Source organism: Gouania willdenowi, chromosome 9 (assembly GCF_900634775.1).
Source record: "Gouania willdenowi chromosome 9, fGouWil2.1, whole genome shotgun sequence".
In the NCBI taxonomy this organism is placed as follows: domain Eukaryota; kingdom Metazoa; phylum Chordata; class Actinopteri; order Blenniiformes; family Gobiesocidae; genus Gouania; species Gouania willdenowi.
The window spans coordinates 1,487,255-1,507,497 of NC_041052.1; the positions used below are offsets into that span (position 1 = coordinate 1,487,255).

At 37.4% G+C, this 20,243-nt stretch overlaps 1 protein-coding gene across 1 annotated transcript; it reads right to left on the bottom strand.

The window, feature by feature from the left end:
• Nucleotides 1-6: 6 nt before the first annotated feature.
• me2 (malic enzyme 2, NAD(+)-dependent, mitochondrial) lies at nucleotides 7-19,265 on the bottom strand. Its single transcript, XM_028457804.1, has 15 exons — nucleotides 19,131-19,265; nucleotides 13,261-13,417; nucleotides 10,610-10,743; nucleotides 10,368-10,517; nucleotides 10,196-10,271; nucleotides 8,366-8,527; nucleotides 8,076-8,289; nucleotides 7,801-7,898; nucleotides 6,155-6,268; nucleotides 5,950-6,061; nucleotides 4,695-4,837; nucleotides 4,513-4,615; nucleotides 3,644-3,714; nucleotides 1,958-2,056; nucleotides 7-492 (listed from the first exon to the last, which is right to left on the bottom strand). The coding sequence occupies exons 2-15, from the start codon at nucleotides 13,372-13,374 to the stop codon at nucleotides 331-333; spliced, it is 1,752 nt and encodes a 583-aa protein (XP_028313605.1). The 5' UTR covers nucleotides 13,375-13,417; nucleotides 19,131-19,265; the 3' UTR covers nucleotides 7-330.
• Between the last annotated feature and the right edge of the window lie 978 nt (nucleotides 19,266-20,243).

Genomic DNA, 20,243 nt, shown 5'->3' on the forward strand with positions numbered 1-20,243 from the left:
AAATTATTTCTATAAACCAGTGAACTGTGGAGAGCAGCCATTTTTACAGATGTTTGTAGAGCAGTAAAACATTCTGTAATGCCCTTTTTCCACCAGTAGGTGGCCCACATTTAATGTTAGTATTGGTTTCCATGGTGACAAAATAACATCGAACAGCTTCGTTTACAATCCTATAGACTAATTTAGTGCAAATATAGTGAGGTGGAAACATGGAGTGGTGACAGCGGACAAGTGTGTTTGTTGTGTTACTTTAAAGCAATGTTAGAATAAATGCACAAAGACAAACTGAGTGAGGCTGAAGGGGGGGGAGGCTGGTGAGGGGGCAGAGCTTCAGCCGGTGCGGGGGCTGAAGCTGACGCCCGGCCAATCAAACATGTCGGGTAGGAGGGAGTCGTAGCTCGTGTCCCACACGGTGGCTCGCACGAAGGCGTTTTTATCCAGAGGCTCAGGGTAGCGGAACGCCATGCCTTTAGCGTAGACGTACTCCACCACCTGTGGACACACACACACAAATCTACACTTTATTTTGATGATCAGCTGATTATTGATGAGACCAATGCTGCGTTCACAGCGCACGTGTTTGTTTGAGCGACCAGATTACGTTCAAAGTCAATGGACAGACGTGGTATGAGGTTAATTATTCTCCTGTCGGGCGGCGCGGTCGGATCCATGCGGCAAGAGCGTTGGCCGATTTTCCGTGACATTCGTCATTCGCCCGAGTTGAAAATATTGAACTCCAGCAAATGTTTTCTGTGACGCGCAGGCTTGAAAGCCAATCAGAGTCCTTGTTGACAATGACATCAGGCTGTCAACATAGACACTGGTCGTTTCACCCATTTCATCATGCAGGAGAAAATAATGGCGGCGGTGTGTGACCACCCAGAGCTCTACGACATGGACTGGTTTTTTTTCCGGGACTGGAACAGGAAGGATTTGTTGCTCCTGAAGAAAACAGTGAAACTCACCGAGTTGATGCGTCGCTGGTTAAACTGGTGAATCAGGAACGCCAGAGTCAAGCGTTTTGACGTCTCTTCATCTTCCACAGAAGGTGAAGCGCATTGATTTTACTGATGTCCTCCATAGTTGATGGTGAAAAGAAAGAGAGTCTGGTTGGCAGCACTTTTATATTCGCCTCGGAGGCATATGAAGCAAATATGGGAAAAACGTTTTACGATCCTTTCACACGGAGCACGATGTGAACGCAGCATAATGACGCACTGATCGATCCACGCCGATTCTTGCATATGAAACCGATCTTTTCCACTGTGGAAATAATTGGTGGTGGTGGAGCTGCAAACAAAACGTTACCTCAATCATCGTTTACAAAACATCCCACCGCTGAGTATGCAGCACTTGAAGCTAGCAATCAAGCAAACGCTAAAGCTAGAGGGAGCAAAGAGCCAGTCAGTGGGCCGCTGTTCATTCTACTCATTACACGTTGACTTTTGAAAATGTTACACATGATGCACTTTATTTTTATTTTGTAGAATCTTTGACTTTTAGGAGTTTTTATCCTGTAAGTTATTTTTAGATTAATATTCTTGCATTTAAATATCCACAAAGCTGCTGCAGTTGGACTACAAGGAAACTTAAAACTCAGGAAACTTTATTAGTGCTTTAAGGTGTTTTCAGATCCTCAAACCTTGTGATTTTCCTTATTTGTAAAACCACTTTATTTTATTCAAAGACTACAAACAGGTCTGCTGTGAAACCTGCTGCACAAGTTTAGTTTGTTTTTAAAGTGTGAAAAATTAAAGCCTAAAGGAAGTGATATAATTTAGTATTTTAGACAGCGATCCTTTAAACTTTTAATTTATATTTCAGATACCTACCTCATGTGCAGTTGAAACAACAAATGTGTATTTGTAAATGTGTTACAATAAAATGTCAGGCCAGGCTTTTTAAAGATCCGCGATTAGGCAGAAAATTGCGATCGTCACCGCGAGATGAGACTGACCTTGACGGCCATCTGGAGAGACACTTCTCTGATGTTGGAGAGAGGAGGATACAAGCGACCCTCTGCTAGCTCCTGATCAGTCAGCTGCTCAACCAGAGTCTGGAATTAGAACAGAATTAAGCATTTATTCATCTAAAGATCATAAACACAAACATTCAGCATAACAAAAATCCAACAAATCCACGTGTACGATGTATATTCTAGGACATCATCAGGTCTCAGAGTGAGGCATCAGGAAAACCTCCGTCATTGGTCAAACCAAACGGACTCATGACTCAGCAAAACCTCCATCAGATGAAATGGCCTCAGGCTTCAAAATAAAAGTCTTCAGACTAAACGCCCTCAGTCTGTATAAAACAACATGGCATTTTATTTTGAAAGAACCGGAAGTAAACATGTAAACATGACGAAATACATTGAAAATCCTTTCTTTCCTTTGATTTTCTAAAAGTTAAGATATCAATGTATTATTTGATCAATTAATATATGAATAAATAGAAAATAACAGCTTTCAACTTTACTCTCGTATACGAAGCAGCACATATTTGTTTATTTATTTCATTGAAGACATAAAAACAAATGTATTTTTCATTTTGTAGATAATTGGAAAAAAACAGTATTTAGTGCAGTGGTTCACAACCTTTTTTGGATCGTGACCTTATTTGATAAAGAATTTCTGACGACCCCAAAGACATTTTTTTTCAGAATTAGTTTATGAAATCACTATTTTCTTTTTTTTTTTTTTTACTGCATTTTAGTTCAACTTGATTCATATTTCACCAAGTGAAAGTATAGAAATACAGTTGTTTAATATTGTGTCCTGTTTAATTTTTTTTTTTAAAGAATAATAGTTGAAAAATTATTTTTTTTAATTTTCTATTCACTCCAGTCATTTCACACATGGCGTGGGACCAAGACTGACACTTTATTTGTTAATTTTCCACTCACTCTCTCAAGTACCCCCTGTAGTGCCATCGTGTACCCCTAAGTGTCCACATACCCCCATTTGAGAAATACTGATTTAGATTGTTACATAGACTATACCAGAGATTCTCAACTGGTAGGTCGGGACCCAAAAGTGGGTCGCGGACCTAAACTGAGTGGGTCGCGAACAGCTGGTCAAAAATAAATAAATAAATACTTAAAGTCTCTCATGTTGGACTTGTCTTTTATTTTGAAAGAAACTTTTCTTTTGACAGGCATGCTGTGAAGTGCATGTTGCACAGGAAAAATATATAGATTTATGTTTTAAAAAAACATGGGTCGCGATTTAAAAATGTGGGTCCCAGGGTGAGACCAGTTGAGAACCCCTGTTATGGACAGAGACTGTCGTTTGACGGCGTTTGGTTTGACAGAGGTTTTGCTGAGTCATGAGTCTGTTTGGTTCTCAATATCTCACTCTGAGACATGAGGATGTCCTAAAATCTATACTGTACAGTGACAGTGTTTTTTTTTATTTAGGAAAAGAGGGAGTAAAAGAGATAGAGAGAAAGTGTTCAGCTTCATCTGTTAGCTGTTAGCTGTTAGCCAGAGTCTAGAGAAAGACGAGACATCACAGGGTTAACGGGGGCTTGGATTAGAACATGAGAAGTAATCCAGACAAAGCCGAGAGCAGTGAGGATGAGAGGAGTTTAAACATGAACTGAGCGACTGCTAGCCTAGCGACTGCTAGCCTAGCGCACACACCTTTGCAGCCTCTAAGAAGACGGTGTCACTGATGTGTCTGACTCCACTCAGCATCACAGCCAGGGCCACGCCTGAAACACAACCAACACACACCGTTAAAAACACAGCATCCATTTTCAAAAAATAAAAAATGAATTAATCTGTTTAAAATCTAATGCAGAAGCAGTAAAATAAAGCTAATGACGTGCAAACAAACATAAGGGGAGATTGCTTTCACCAACTTATCAAATGATAGCAAATATTAATTTAAGTTAAAGACAAATTTTCATTTCATCGTCTCTCCCAGTTTGGATGAATTTAGTGGCTGTTAAACTTCCTGAAATCATAATTAAACTAATCAGATTAGTTTAATTTAGTCAACTACTGTTAGATTACATTCAATGAATGTTTGTTAGCAACACATGTAGACGCTCAGCCACTGGTTTTATTGAAAAATACAATAGAAATGTGTGATATTGTCCCAAAACATGGAAGTGAGGATTTACTCTCTTATAGATTTTTCCATTTCAGTTAGCACGACAGCCAACACAGCTGTGACCACGTAACGAAGTTTGACATATTTATCTGTTTGCTACACGTCCATTTACCTGTTTTCCAGGGGAAATGTGCAATATTGTTCCAAAACATGCATTTGAGGTTTTTCCGTGTTATAATGAGGCCTGATATATATATATATATTAAAAAAACTGTTTTGATTAGAGGTGTGCATTTCCATGAATCGGACGATATAAAACAGCTTTAAAGGTCATTTCAATATCACAACATTCACTGACAATTATTTAAAATTACTTTTAAAATGCCAATTACTTACTGATTGACTGCTTTTGGTTTAAAAGGTGCTTTAATAATTTTTCTAATGCTTTCCTAACCTGGGAAGATGTAGGCGTTGTTTCCTTGTCCTGGTGTGAGGACACGTCCATCGCTCAGAGTCACAGGGGCAAACGGGCTGCCACTGGCAAACAGACATCGACCCTGTGACACAAAAATAAAATAAACAGAATGATTAGTGAATAAAATGTTCAGATGTGTGGTGGGGAGGAGAATATCCTACATCTGTGAGCTTGTAGGCGTCCTCAGCCGTGCACTCGGCTTTGTTGGTTGGGTTACTGAGGGCAAAGATGATTGGACGCTCGTTTAGTTCCCCCATGGCTTTGATCACATTGTGGGTGAACAATCGTCCAGCTCCAGAAACGCCTGAAAGATGGAGAGGAAGAGGTTAATGGATCCATGTCTGCAGCTCAAACCAAAGCTGGGTTAACAACAGCAGAAAAAACAAGAATCTATTTCATATTTATGGATGTTTTTGTGTGGCAGCCAAAGTTAATACACAAAATGACTTGTAAAAACACACAAAATGAGCACAAATACAGACAAGAATTATTCCAAATACACAAAACAACAAAAACACACAAAATTTAAGTACAATATGCAAAGCAACCATAAGATGTCACCAAAAATACACAAAAGGACAACAAGAAGATGCAAAATAGCCACAAAAACAGACAAATTATTCCAAAAAGACAACAAAACACACAAAATTAGCACAAATACAGATGAAAATGAAAAAATACACAAACTGACCAATAAAAACCAGGAAACTATACAAAAACATGAGAAATATAATCAAAAGGACAAAGACAGACAATAATTAGTCCAAAAACACAAAATGAAAAATAAATTACAGAAATTAACACATGACAAAAAAACAAGGAAAACACACAAAAAGACAACAAACCACAAAAAATGACAAGTACAAACACAGGTTATTCCAAAAACACAAAATAACAAAAAAAAACAAAAAAACAAAAAGAATATAATAATATAAAATAATATTATTACATAATAAAGGAATATAAAATAAATTACTCTTAAAAACCCACAAAATGACAAGTACAGACAAAAACTATTCCAAAAACATAAAATGACAACGAAGAAGAGATGTTTCTTAAAAACACAAAATGACAAATTTATAAAAAAAAAAATCATTGCAACAAAACAAAATGATAATAAAATACACAAAACAACAGCAAAAATGTACAAAATGTCCACAAAAGCCTTTTCCTGTGTTAATGTTACGATTGATCATTATTCTAAATGCAGATATGAAAGTTGATCATGTGACCCTGGGATTGGTCAATCACATTTTTAGTGTCCCCACTGTGATCAAAGATGCTGACCTCTGGGAAAAAGAATGATTTAAAACACAAATCTGAGCTCATTTCATCCATTGTTTTTAAAAACACAGTCTAATTTTAAATAAAATGTATTATTATTATTATTATTATTAATATGATTAAAACATTTACCAATGATGGCTGTGGGTTTGATGGTTTCCACAGCGTCCAGGAAGCTGTGGACGTCTCCTGGACTGTCGTGGATGAACGCGTCCTGGTTGGCGTCCATTTTCTGTTTTCTGCTCTGGAGTCACACACACACAGGAAATGATGACAAACATGTGATCAATATCTATCAATCAGCCTCTATACTACTAACCCAGCATCCCACACTGACCTTTACTAGTAAACCATCTTTATCAAACATCCAGATCTTTTTTCTGGCCTCGGCCTGAGTCATCCCCGTCTCCATCATCGCCATGACGATCAGATTAGCGATGCCCAGAGCGGCCTGTGAAGACAGTTTAAATAAAAACTGAACACAAAGGAAAGGTGTTGGCTGACAAAAAATGATTTGTATCCACTACAAAAAATTAAATAAATCAGCAGGGACTCGTTTTCCGTTTCAGAGTTTACCCTTTTCCGTTTTGTGGTATTTCCCTGTTTACATGACTTCACAAGCTATTAAACTTGTTAAAATCATACTAAACATGCCTAATAGGGTTAATGGAGTCAACGGTTTCACATTGATACACTTAGGACAATCTAAGGAAGTAGTGAGAGTTACGCTGCTTGACATGTCGGATGCAGTGTTGTTTTTGGGAGCCGTCTTAGTCTTATGGACAAAAACGCTCATTAGTTTTAGTCACATCATATTCTATTCAAAATGTGGTAGTTTTGGCCCAATTTTAGATGAAAACTTAAAAAGATTAATTTAGTCTGATTAATTATTATTAATGTTTTAATATCTGATTATTGTCTCCTGTCAAATACTGTCGTTTTTTTATATGTAAATGTAAGAGCCATATGTTATTATGTAGTTGCATGTTTTCACTGTATATTTTATCGTATAATTGCTGTAATTTGTGTAATTGGTATTTGTTTTTAGGGTGAAAATTGAACATCCTGTCCAGGAACTGCAGATGAAAAATAACCATTTGGCTAATTCTGGTATATTTTCAGTATTGATATTAATGTACACTGTCCCCCCATTAAATAAATCAATAAATTAAAATATTAGTTTAAACAAAAAAGTTTTAGTATTAGTCTTTTGACATAAATTTCAGTCAATAAATGTAAATCAAGGTTTACAGGTTGTATTGACAATTTATTCATAAGTTATAATAGTGCGTGGCTCCTTTAAGACGTGGATCATTTAGTCGTTTCCCACTACCAAGCCTCTTTATTGAGGCTCCGCCTCTTTAGCCTCTGATAGACAGTTTTTAAGCACAAAAGGAGGAAATGTCCTGCATTTTGAACGCCTAACAAGCCACACCCACTTATGTTTTTGTCTCATCGCATCAACAAAAACTCAACAATGTATCGTCATGTTTTAGTCGTAAAAGAGCCAAGTTTAGCTCGTCATCGTCTTGTTACCGTCATGAAAAAAACTAAATAATTCTGTCATTGTAGACAAAAACACTGTTTTGATGCTGCACTTGTAGACAATCCACCGCTTGTTTTAAAGGAAAAACTCCATGGAAATGTGTGATATGGTCCCAAAACATGTGAGAGATTTCATATGAAATCCTGCACAGCCATGTGATTACGTAGCGCAGGATTTTGAATGAGATTATGAGATAAGTTTGACATATTTTTGCCCGTTTGCTACACTAATGATACATTCAGTCACTTGTTTCCCAGTAATGTAACGTGTAAATAATGCGTGATATTATCCCAAAACTTGCACGCAAGATATTTTTGTCATATTAGGGCCTGATTTCAAATAAAAACGAAAAAATTATGTTTTTTCCATTACAGAACAACAAATTCCACGTTTTCCATCCCTAAGTTTGAATAAACATTTGAAGGACATTCCCTCACCTCCCCAGCTCCAAGGAACAGAACCCGATGCTCTGTGATGGGTTTACCGATGGCTCTCTGAGCTGCTAACAGACCAGCGAGGGCAACAGACGCAGTGCCTGTAGACGTGGAAACACACAGATATATAAACACACAGACATATAAACACTAGGGTTGTCCCAATCCGATATTGATATCGGATATCGGCCAGAAAATGAATATCAGATTTTATCAGACTGCACCTAAAATCTCCGATATACTGTATAAACAGAGTGTGTTGTAGGTGTTGTGTGGACCTTGGATGTCGTCGTTAAAGGTACAGTACTTCTGACTGTATTTCCTCATGAAGCGGAAGGCGTTGTGGTTCCCAAAGTCTTCAAACTGGATCAACGTGTCCTGTCCGTATTTATCAACCACCGCCTCCATGAACTCATCGATCAGGTCGTCGTAGGCTTGAGAGCGGTCCCTCTGCTGGTACAGACCCATGTAGAGAGGGTCCCTGAGCAGCGTCTGTAGATACAGACACACACATTAGGTCAGTAGGTGTTAGAAAGAACATCAGATACTCAATGTGGGCTCCACTCACCTCATTATCCGTACCCACATCTATCACCACAGGGAGACATTTCTCAGGTCTGATACCAGCACAGGCAGTGTACAGACACAGTTTACCCACAGGGATCCCCATCCCATAAACACCCAGATCACCCAACCCCAGGATACGCTCCCCGTCAGTCACAACAACCGCCTGGAAGAAAAAGAGAGATTAATGAGAATATCAAGCAGCAGCAGGACAGTGGTGGCCTATTGGTTAAGGAAGCAGGAAAAAATGGCCACCATTTTGTTACACCACCACCTGTCTACGACTTGGGGAATATATGATAGAAACCATCCCTCACAAACAATCAGGTTCTCCTCCTCCTGGCTGCTTTACAAAGACTAAACCTGTAGTATTATATAGGATCTAGTGCTGTGCGATATGGATAACATCACGATATAGATAATTTTATATCCTGATGACAATATATATCCCGAAATGAAGGAGAATTTTCTCTCATTTTTCTCCCATTTATTTATAGAACCCATATTTTATATATAAACCACAATAAGATATCTAAAAGAAATGTTTTCCATCTGGCATGTTGTATTTGGGATCCAGAGTTTTGACCTTAAGCTCTTCTTTTCCACAGAATAAACTGAGGCCATGTCTTGGCATATGGATTTAGTGATGTATCTGTAATTTCAAGAGTGAATTTAAAAATGTTCTCTCATCAAAACACAAAGTGTGTTTAAGTTGTTGGTGAAAAGCTGCTTCTCTGCTTTATAATAGTGAAGTCTTCACGTCACCAAGTGGGTTCTGTGCATCAATTGTGGCATACATCAATGACTGTGTGTGCTTTAACTACAAATCAAAGAAACAATCTTTATAACGCAGATCAAGTGCAGTCACGATGAAAACAACGGATTCATGCTGCTGATGCATAGTTTGGATTTTTTGGAGCTGTGTGTTGGAGTGTGTGTAGACAATGAGCAGAGAACTACATGTAGCTACAGTGTCAATGTGACACACAAACATAATTCTCACTTGAGAGTGAACTTTTCTTTATTTTCGCTCCGTCTCAACCTCTGCTTAGAACAGGGGCGTCAAACTCATTATAGTCCAGGGGCCAAATATGGAGAAGTTTGATCTCAAGTGGGCCACAGATTTTATGCTGGAAAACAAGTCAATTCAACATTATCGTGCCCTAGTTTACACTTCTACGTATAAACTAGTATACATAAAATACTAAATATGTAAGAAAAAGACCATATTTAGGAAAAAGGTGACAGATATCAGTCCATAAAGGATCTTCATTTATCATTTCCTTGATTTTGTGACCAATTTCTATTTAATTAAGAAAAATATTATGTAATAATTTGAGGAAAGTTAAAAGATTTTGTAATTTTTCTCAACAATTTAACATTAACGACCATCATGTGATATAAGCACCGGGAAAACTGTGAACCTTTGCAAATATTGTTAAGTTTCATTTAAACAATGATTCATGTTTTCTCTGTCATTTTGACTTTCTACTGCGGGCCGAAATGGATGCTCTAAAAGGGCCAGAATTGGCCCCTGGGCCATGGGTTTGACACATGCTTAGAAGAAGCTTTAGTGCTCAGATGGACTGAAATACAAACACTCCACGTTGGCTCATATCCAGACAATCAAAAATGCAGTTCTGGACCATTTTTGGCCAAAGATTTTTGGTGCAACAAAAACAAAATAAACGATAGAGAGTTTTGCACTAATAGGATCTTTGACAAATCTTACAATTATAATTCACGACAGGTTCCCTTTATTTCCTTAGTCTGATCTAAGGTAACTGAACATGTAAAGAGTAAAACCTCTCCTGGTGGTAACTGAGGTACTCACTGAAACGTTGGTCTCTGGCCAGTTGTCCAAGATGGAGCGAACGTGTCCTCGGTCACGGATGGAAATGAAAAGTCCTCTGGAGGCAGGAAAAACAAAGTATTCGATTTAAAGACAAAATGAAAATGTTCTGTAACCTTTATTTAAAATACCATTAAGATCTGTAGGGCCTTACTTGGGTCTTCTAAAGATGTGTCCGTACTGAGTGCAGGCCAGTCCTACAGTGGGAGTGTATACAATGGGCATCAGTTCCTCAATGTCCTCCATTAGAACTCTGTAGAAGAGCCTCTCGTTCCTCTCCTGGATGCCCATCAGATAAATGTATCTGTGCAATTAAGAAAAGAAGAATAAACTAAGCTGAATGAAGGCAAACAAATGGTTTAAAGAATAATGAAGTGAAGCTGAAGAAGTCCTCACTTTTCCAAAGGATCCGTCATCTTCTTCAGATTATTCTGGAAGCGCATAGCCTGAGTGTCCTGAGTCTCTACTTTAGGAGGCAACAAGCCATGGATGCCCAGGATCTGACGCTCCTGTAGGGTGAAGGCCATTCCCTGTGACGGAAAAACAGGAAAGACTTGAGCGATCACCTAAAACTCATATTCTCCCCACAGAAAGTTCTTAAAGCAAGGGGCGAGTTTCTTTCACTGTTTACATTTCTTGTTATTTAAGCTGCTGGAGACGATAATTCTTTCTTATCAGTTAAAGTTATAGCGTAGACCTCAGATTTAAAAATACAACATCATTTGCTTGAAAAAAAAACAGATGTAAAAGGTTGAAATTGCTGCTCTGAAGTTAGTTTTGATCTCTACTGTAAACTCTCTCTTATTGACATTGTTGGTCAAGTTTGGTGCATTGCATTGTGGGATGTGGAGTCCTGTAGACAAATGAATAGAAGTGTTTTTCATTCTTACGTTTGCACCAAAAACTCTGACAAAGTGTCGTCCCAACACATTTCTGGTGTTTTCACTGAAGTTTGTGGTAAAACCACAGAAGATGTTTAGACAAAATTTTCTAAATCTGGACAAAATGTTATGTGTGGTGGAGTGAGGTAATATCACTGGGAATAGAGCAAAAATGGAGTCAAAATAATCACTGATCTCCTCCACAAAAAATCACTGTCAGAATAAAGAAAACCACCTTTATGCATCATCTACAGGACTCCACATCCCACAATGCAATGCACCAAACTTTACCAACAATGTCAATACATTTTAACCTTTTACATCTTCTTACAGCAAATGATCATTTATTTATTGATCTATGAGAAGTAAACTATGAATTTATCTTATAAAACAGTTGAAAATTAGCTCTGTAGCTACAGTAATACTGACACATTTACAGAAATGTTAATTAATGTGTACGGTCCCTGTCAAATAAACTAAAAAATAAACTCAACTTTCAACGCACACGTGCACTTTCCTGACATCTAAACAGTTTGAAACAAACCTCGCTGATAAATCTAATCTTAAGTTTTCTTTAATGTGTAGCATGGGGTGCATGGTTTTAATTAACATTTTTTTATTTGAACAATAAAGAAAATGAAGAGAAACCAAGATATTCTGCAGCAGAGACCCTGTGAGAAGTGGGCGTGGCTTTAAATAAGCCAATGGCGAACACGGGGGTCGGAAACACCCTGTTCAGAAAAAAGGGGGATTGGGGGAAGGTTCTCTGAAGAGTGTGTGTGTGTGTGTGTGTGTGTGTGTGTGTGTTTTAAAGGCCCCCATCCTGGTTGAATTATGAGTCTAACGTGGGAAGAAACATTACGTCCAGTCCTATGGATGAAGGCTGTTTTTCATTTTCTGAGGGAATCTGCTGAGTCATGATGAAGAGGCAGGAGGCTACACCTCATTTAGCTTCATCTCCTCAAAGCTCAACAAAACTCACATTCTCTCACTTAAAACTATTTTATTTAAAATTAACTTGACTTCAACATTTCTTAGCAGTAGATGTATTTATTTATTTAAATCCTAATCACACAGGCTAGTGTTTAAAAGTCGTGTCTGTGCCTTAAAGTCATTTAAATCTGTCCCATGAACTCTTTAAATCATCACTGAAGCTGAATAATAAAACTTTGTTACTAATTGATGATAGAAAAGTCATTTATATCAACAATTTAGCCTCAAACACACATAATATCCTTTTATATGTGGGCGGGGCCATTTTGGAGATTTCAGCCAATCAGCGTCTGCACCTCCAACATGAAACATAATTCAAAATAAACATATTTTAACAGAAATAATATTCAAAACATGAATATAGTTGTACATTTTGAATCTTGATCTGATGTTAAAACAAAAAATTAAAAAAAGCCAAAGAATTTGGATTTGAACGTTGAGTTAAACTCTTGGTGGACATTATTAAATAAAAGTTACATGAACAAGTTTCTTATATTATATTATACAGTGGAGGAAATTATTATTTGATCTCCTGCTAATTTTATTTAGTATTTTTTTAAATTTTATCTTGACTAATTTTATGTATTAAATAATACATTAACAATTTATCAATCAATGCATTAACTAAATTAAGTAATAAATAAATTTATTAACAACTTAACTAATTAAATTAATAATTGAACCAATAAATCAATTTATTAACTTCTTTTACAAACAATTTATCAAATAAAGTACTAACAAATTTAACTAATAAATAAATGTATTAACTAATTTTATTAACAATTTATTAAATGACTTGTTAACTCATTTAACTTTTAAATAAATTTTTTTTTACAAATTTTGTAAAGTTGTACGTGTAGTTTTTTAACTTGTAGAACCACAGTCTGTAGCTTAGTCACTTTAAAAGCACATTTTAAGCTTTAACTTTTTAATAGTCATCTCTTATATTAATTTGTAGCAGCGTTTATAATGATTAATAATTATCAACTGTTAATGGATCCGTGCAAAGAGAGGATCAATAACTATCAGCGTTCATCACAACAACAACATAAACAAAGCAGAGTGTTTCTGACCACTTTAAATGTGCTGGAGAATGACTATATTTAGTCCAGTCTGGGCTCAGAGTGAGATCACCATGTCACCCCCCCCCATCCCCCCCCGGATTGTTCTTACTTTGTTGGTGCGGGGGTTGAGCATCAGTGGTTTTCCCTTTTCTTTGGTGTGAGCTCGTCTACAAACAGAGAGGCAGGTCCTCAGGGACCAGGAAGTCCTCAGTCTGGACAACATGGTGTCTAGTCACTGGTCTAAAGGATCCACCAGTAACAGGTTCCTGTGAAGCATCACACACACACATCATATAACACACACACACACACACACACCCCTATCTAGAACATCAGAAAAGTCTCCAATAACACAAGATAAAGTCCCTACGATTGTTTACTAATCTCGACGGAGAAAATAATTGCCACAATGTGCGTGTGCACATGAAGACCGGTGAGGTTCGTTAAGGAGGGGCCGCCTCACAATTCTACATACATATATTGCAATATTTTTCCGCATTATCGATATGTTCGCGCTATCGATTCAAAAAAAAAAAATTAGTTTTTTTTGGGGGGGATTTAAGATTTATTTTGTTATTTTCAAAACCTTTTCTGCTTTTTCACTAAAATGTGCAGGTACGTCTTCACAGAAATGTTGTCACTGTTGAAGGAACCAATATATTGTTTACTGGAATATTTCACTATAATGGTGTCACTGGTAAGAAAGACCCTATTTATTGGTTATAGAAAGCAATATTGGAGATACTTATTCATTTACATTGGTATGTTGACACTTATTTACAGAAATGTTGCACTAAATTAGTGTCACTGTTCATAGGACACTTTATATTTATTGTCTTTCAGAGATAGAAAATAAAAATGGTATTTTTTCCACTTAATCTTTTTTTTCTTATGTCATAGATTATCGTAGATTGATTTCTGACTAATATATCAATAATTGCAGTATTATCGCAGTCATATCGTGAGATAATCGTTATTGTGAGCTTTGTATCGTATCGTGCGGTACCCAGAGGTTCCCACCACTACTATGCACTATTTACAACAAATTAAAATACTTTCACTACGATGTTAAGAGTTGGACAAGAATCAAACAATAACATGACTTATTACATAAATACCTTTGGAGTTTTTTTCAGAAGAAAAAAGTGGTTTAGATCCTCTGTCACGTTTTAATATGCCTTCACACGCGCACACGCACACTTTGTGTACATGCACTGTCCCACACTTAGATTAGAGATTGTGACGACGGTCGATAATCTGGATGTGCTCTGAGGAGATGGTCTTAATCCTTACACAGGGTGGTATCACACAGTAAAGCATTGATGTAAAGCAGTGGTTCCCAAACTGGGGTACATCCAAGGGTGTACCCCAAGGGTGCTTGAACACCTCTCAGGAGGTACACAGAAACATTTGTCAGTTTATTTTTTAACATTATAGATTTTTTTACATGCACACAGACTTTTTTCTTATCCGTCAATAATAATTTGCGGCACAACTTTTTTTTGTGTGTGTGTGTGTATGTGTGTGGCATAACTCTTTAAAATACACCAAAAGGTGAAATTCAAATTGTAAAATGCGCAACACATCAGAAATAAACAAATAAAAAGGCCTAAACTCAAGGTTAATGTTGGACGAGACACAGGAAAGAGTTTAGACGAGACACAAATAAATAATGTATAACATGAGCTCAGAGGAACATGGAGCAATAACGCTGGTGTAAAGTACAGTGAATCAGTCCAGTGGGTTCTAGCTCTGCTGTATCTTCTGCAGGGTTCTGAGTCACACCATGGGAACAGTTTAATCAATGTTTGTCAAATGATGCAATAACGAAAGAACTGATAAATGTCTTCAGAAGAACTGGTGGCCAGAGGTCTTCACCTGAAACTAGCATCAATCCCCCACTCTTAATGTTTACTTTACAGCACTGTGGCGCTTTTATTTTCTTATTTGTTAAGATGTCTGTTGGGAACTTTAAGATGAGGCACTATTCATTTTTATATTAGATATTTTTATTTAATCTTGCACTAAAGTCTAAAGTGAGTTTTTTATTTATTGCTTGATTGATCAAACTACGTCATAGAAGTGCTCTGTTTAGGGTTGAATGTTAAAATAAGGTAAATAAAATAAATAAGGGACATCCGGGATCTGTTTTTTTTTCTCTTCTTTATCATTTTAATGTATTATAGACGTATCGTATCGGGACTCGGTATCGGCCAATTCTCAAAATCAAAGGACTCTGAGGCAAAAAAAACCTGATCGGAACATCCCTAAAAAAAACGATGAACACCAATAGTCTTGCTAACTCTGTTAGCACACGGACATTTAGCTGCTTTCAGCTGCTGTGTGAGGACTGGAATAGTATCATCATTGAAAGAAGCATGTGGAGCATGTGACCTGTGACTCTCTGCTGGTTCAGATTCAGCCATGCTGTGCATGTTTGGACTAAGAGAGGCTAAAACTACGACTACTGTCTTAAAGATCAAGTGAAACAAAGAACCTGAAAACAAGGAGACGCAATGAGAAGTTCTGTATTTATTCAACTGGAAAATAACTGAAAGTAACATCCAGAGGGAAATGCAATTTCATCTTTAATCAGAAATGAACTTTCTTTGACTCTGTGATGATGACAGTGAATGAAGACTTATCCAACAACAAAAACAAAACAAAAGAAAACCTTTGTTTCAGTTTGGTTGAGATGTAGAGTTTAATAATCCTACACATTTATCTGTTATGCTAATCAACTTAAGAGTAAAGTATTATTTCATGATTTGTCTATAATGGCTTTTTGCCAGAGTATGAAATCCGGCCCTCCTCCATGAACCGCCACCTTAACGTGGTGGAGGGGTTTGAGTACCCGAATGATCCTAGGAGCTATGTTGTCGGGGGCTTAATGTCCTTGGTAGGGTCTCCCAAGGCAAACAGGTCCCAGGTGACGGGTCCGACTAAGAGCGGTTCAATAGCCATATATGTACATTAAACAACAAAGGCAGTTCACGTCGCCCGGATTGGCGCTACCGGGGCCCCACCTTAGAGCCAGGCCCGGGGTTGGGGCTCGAGTGCGAGCGCCTGGTGGCCGGGGCTTTGCCCACGGGCCCCGGCCGGGCAGAGCCCGAAAGGACAATGTGGGCCCGCCCTCCCGTAGGCCCACCACCCGCAGGAGGGATCATATGAGGCCGGTGCAATGTGGATCGGGCAGTCGTCCAGGGCGGGGGCCTTGGCGATCTGATCCCCGGCTACAGAAACTAGCGTTAGGGACGTGGAATGTCACCTCTCTGGCGGGGAAGGAGCCTGAGCTTGTGTGCGAGGTGGAGAAGTTCGGACTAGATATAGTCGGTCTCACCTCGACACATAACAAGGGCTCTGGAACCAGCCTTCTCGACAGGGGTTGGACTCTCTTCTACTCTGGAGTCGCCAATGGTGAGAGGCGCCGGGCCGGGGTGGCTATACTTCTTGCCCCCCGACTTAGTGCCTGTACGTTGGAGTTTACCCCGGTAGACGAGAGGGTAGCCTCCCTCCGCCTTCGGGTGGGGGGACGGATCATGACTGTTGTTTGTGCCTATGGGCCAAACAGCAGCTCGGAGTATCCACCCTTCTTGGATTCCTTAGAGGGAGTACTGGAGAGTGCTCCTTCTGGGGATTCCCTCGTTCTGCTGGGGGCCTTCAACGCTCACGTTGGCAGCGACAGTGAGACCTGGAGGGGCGTGATTGGGAGGAACGGCCACCCTGATCAGAACCCGAGCGGAGTTTTGTTGTTGGACTTCTGTGCTCGTCACAGATTGTCCATAACATCATCACAACATCATTTTATTACTTGGATGGTAGTTTCTGCTAAGAGCTGTCAATTATTTTTAGATACAAACACAAATAATCCATGCATCACAGGGAAAAAACATTTTTTTTTAGTTTGTCTGCAGTAACTTTGATTTTGTAGTTTAAATATATTATTTTGGTCAATTTGTGCAACATTTACAAGTTAAACCACACAATTAGCCACACAAGGGGTTGTGAAACTGTTTATACATGTTAAATGAAGGATTTTCAGTTTTCCCTGTTCCCGTATGAGCAGTCGTAGATTGATTATGGCTTACAATGTTTGTTTAAGTAATTTAATTTGTGTTTCTTTCAATAAATGCATGAACTAACACAATGTTAACACAAACTGCAAGTCATTCTGTTTATTATTTATTTTCCTATTATTTATAAAGGTATTTGGTCATTTTGACAGTTTTCTGATGTCTTATTATCTTTTGTAGTCACACAACCAAATTTTAAAATGCACTTTCACCCCATAAAAATAATATAAAACACCAACTTGTTTGATGCCAGTTCAGTTATCAGATCAGAGCACTGGTATATAAACTTTAAAATGCAATAAAAGGCATAATTGAACCTTTGGACAGGTGAGTGATTAATGTATAACCCTGATGATTCACCCTCATTGATGTTTCATTTAACTCATTTTAATGGAGGAGGGGAGGCAGTCTGATACTGTAAGGTCCTCCAAGGTAAATATAAAAAATGACTCCAACAACACATAAAATTACAAAAACAGGAAGGACAACAAGTATACACAAATTTACTCGATATAAACACACAAGATGATTACATGTGTTTACAAAAACACCATAAATACACTCTAAAAACACAAAAAATGACAACAAAATTACTCCAAAACACACTAAATTACTAAATAAGCATTTAAGCACAACAAATATACACAAAACTACAAGTATACACAAAATTAACCTAAAATTATACAAAATGCCACCAAGAATACACAAAAATCCAAAAAGACTAAAAAAAACAACAACAAAATACACAAAAGTACAAAAAAATGCACAAAAAATACAAAAATGTACTCTATAAACACACAAAACGACATGTATACACAAAAAATGACACCAAAAATATACTCCGAAAAGACAGAAAATGACTCCAAAACACACTAAATGACTAAATATGCATTAAGGACAACAAGAATATACAAACTGACTTTAAAAACAAAAGACTACAAATTTACACAAAAGTAATCTGAAAATATACAAAATGACAGCAAATATACACTACAGAAACACATAAAATGAATCCAAAAATGCACAAAACGACAACAAAACACACATAATTACTAAATATGTATTCAAGGACAACAAATATACACAAAACGACTCTAAACACAAAACAAGACTACAAGTATACACAAAATTAAGCTAAAAATATACAAAATAAATATTAAAACTTCAAAAACACAAAACAACAAAACACACAAAATTATAGAAAAAAATGCACAAAAGGAAGGACAACAAATATACACAAATGTACCCTCTATAAACACAAAAGACTACATGTATATACACAAAATGACACCAAAAATACACAATATGACTCCAAAAGACACTCAATTACTAAGTATGCATTAAAGGACAACAAATATAAGCAAAACGCTTGGAGAAAAAACCTCAAGACTATAAATACACACAAAATTAAACTAAAAATACACAAATAAATCCAAACACACAAAGTGACTCAAGAACACACCCAAAGTTGCAGAAAAATGCACAAAAGGAAGAACAAATGGCACCAATTTACTCTAAATAAACACACAAGGCGACTACATGTACATATTTACTAAATGTGCATTAAACTATTAAAGAACAACACATATACAAAAACTAATTTAAAAAAAGAAAAGAAAAAACAAGAATACACAATATATAAAATGACACCAACGATACACAAAATACATTAAAAAACACCCCAAAAGCATGCAAAACAACAACAAAATACACAAAATGACTCAACACACACAAAATTACAGAAAACGCATAAAATATTTGTATCTGCGCCAGTGTGTGTGTGTTAGCCTTAATCCCAAACACACAGCAGCTATAGCTAGCCTCAGAGTGCACACACACGCACACACACACACACAGGCGTTCTGTTATCAGCACAAAAGTATCTGAATGGTGTCTTTAATCTTACCTGTAACAGCTGAAAGGCGATAAACTCCGTCTGTCTTCCTCAGCTTCTGTCGGTAAATGTCAGTACATGGTGACTGTGGTCAGAAATAGAGCGTTTAGAGAGAGCGAGAGAGAGTTGCGACAACGGAAGTTGACCGTCACGTGGTTCATGGAGAATAGTTCCCGGAAGTTCTTGGCGGGCAATTTGAATCCTTTGATTCTGAGTGACATAACTGGGATTTTCGGTAATTTGTCGTCAATAACTGCATTTATTTACAATACTCATACAGTACACCGTCATATGTATGCGTATATACAAAGGTTAATATTAATAATACAAAATTATTATTATTATTATTATTATTATTATTATTATTATTATTATTATTATTATTATTATTATTATTATTATTTCAACGTCTTACCGTTCAAAAGTGCATCACAAACTCGCTACTCCGCTCAAGCTCCATTGCGCTGCTGCTCACTTCCGGGAACTATTTTGAGGCTCCATGAACCGCCTGATATTTTGTAAATCAATTTTTGGGGGCCGGATGAAATTAGACCAAGGGTCTTTACCTGGGATGGATGGATGCATAAAAACCATAGAAGATACAAAATCATACAAGATCCATTAAGAATTTCCAAATTTTATTTTTCCGTTTAAGAAAAAAGTACACAAAGAGATCGTTTATATGCCACGGTGTCAAACGTACTTTCTGCATAGCACATAAAAATCTAATGTCATCATCCAGCTTTGTGCTACATTCATGTAATATTGTTAGAAAGACAACATCCAGGACTGCAGTTCAACACCTGTGACATCACATATAAACAGCTGAGGTCTGCCTGAAGCGTGAGTACAAAAGAAACCAGAGCCCACAGAATAAATACTGCTTCATCAGTGATAGATAATTAAAAATAGCACTTGAGCTGCTTTAATAGCCATGCAGGGAAAAGGGGGAGGGGTTTACATTCAGCATTTAGCAAGGCGGAAGCATCAGGTGTATGAGGTTCCGCTTGTGTGTGTGTGTGTGTGTGTGTGTGTGTGTGTGTGTGTGTGTGTGTGTGTTGTAATTGCTGGTTAAGTCTGCCAATGGAAGAAGTAGTGGAAGAAATAACGGAAACAGCAGATTTG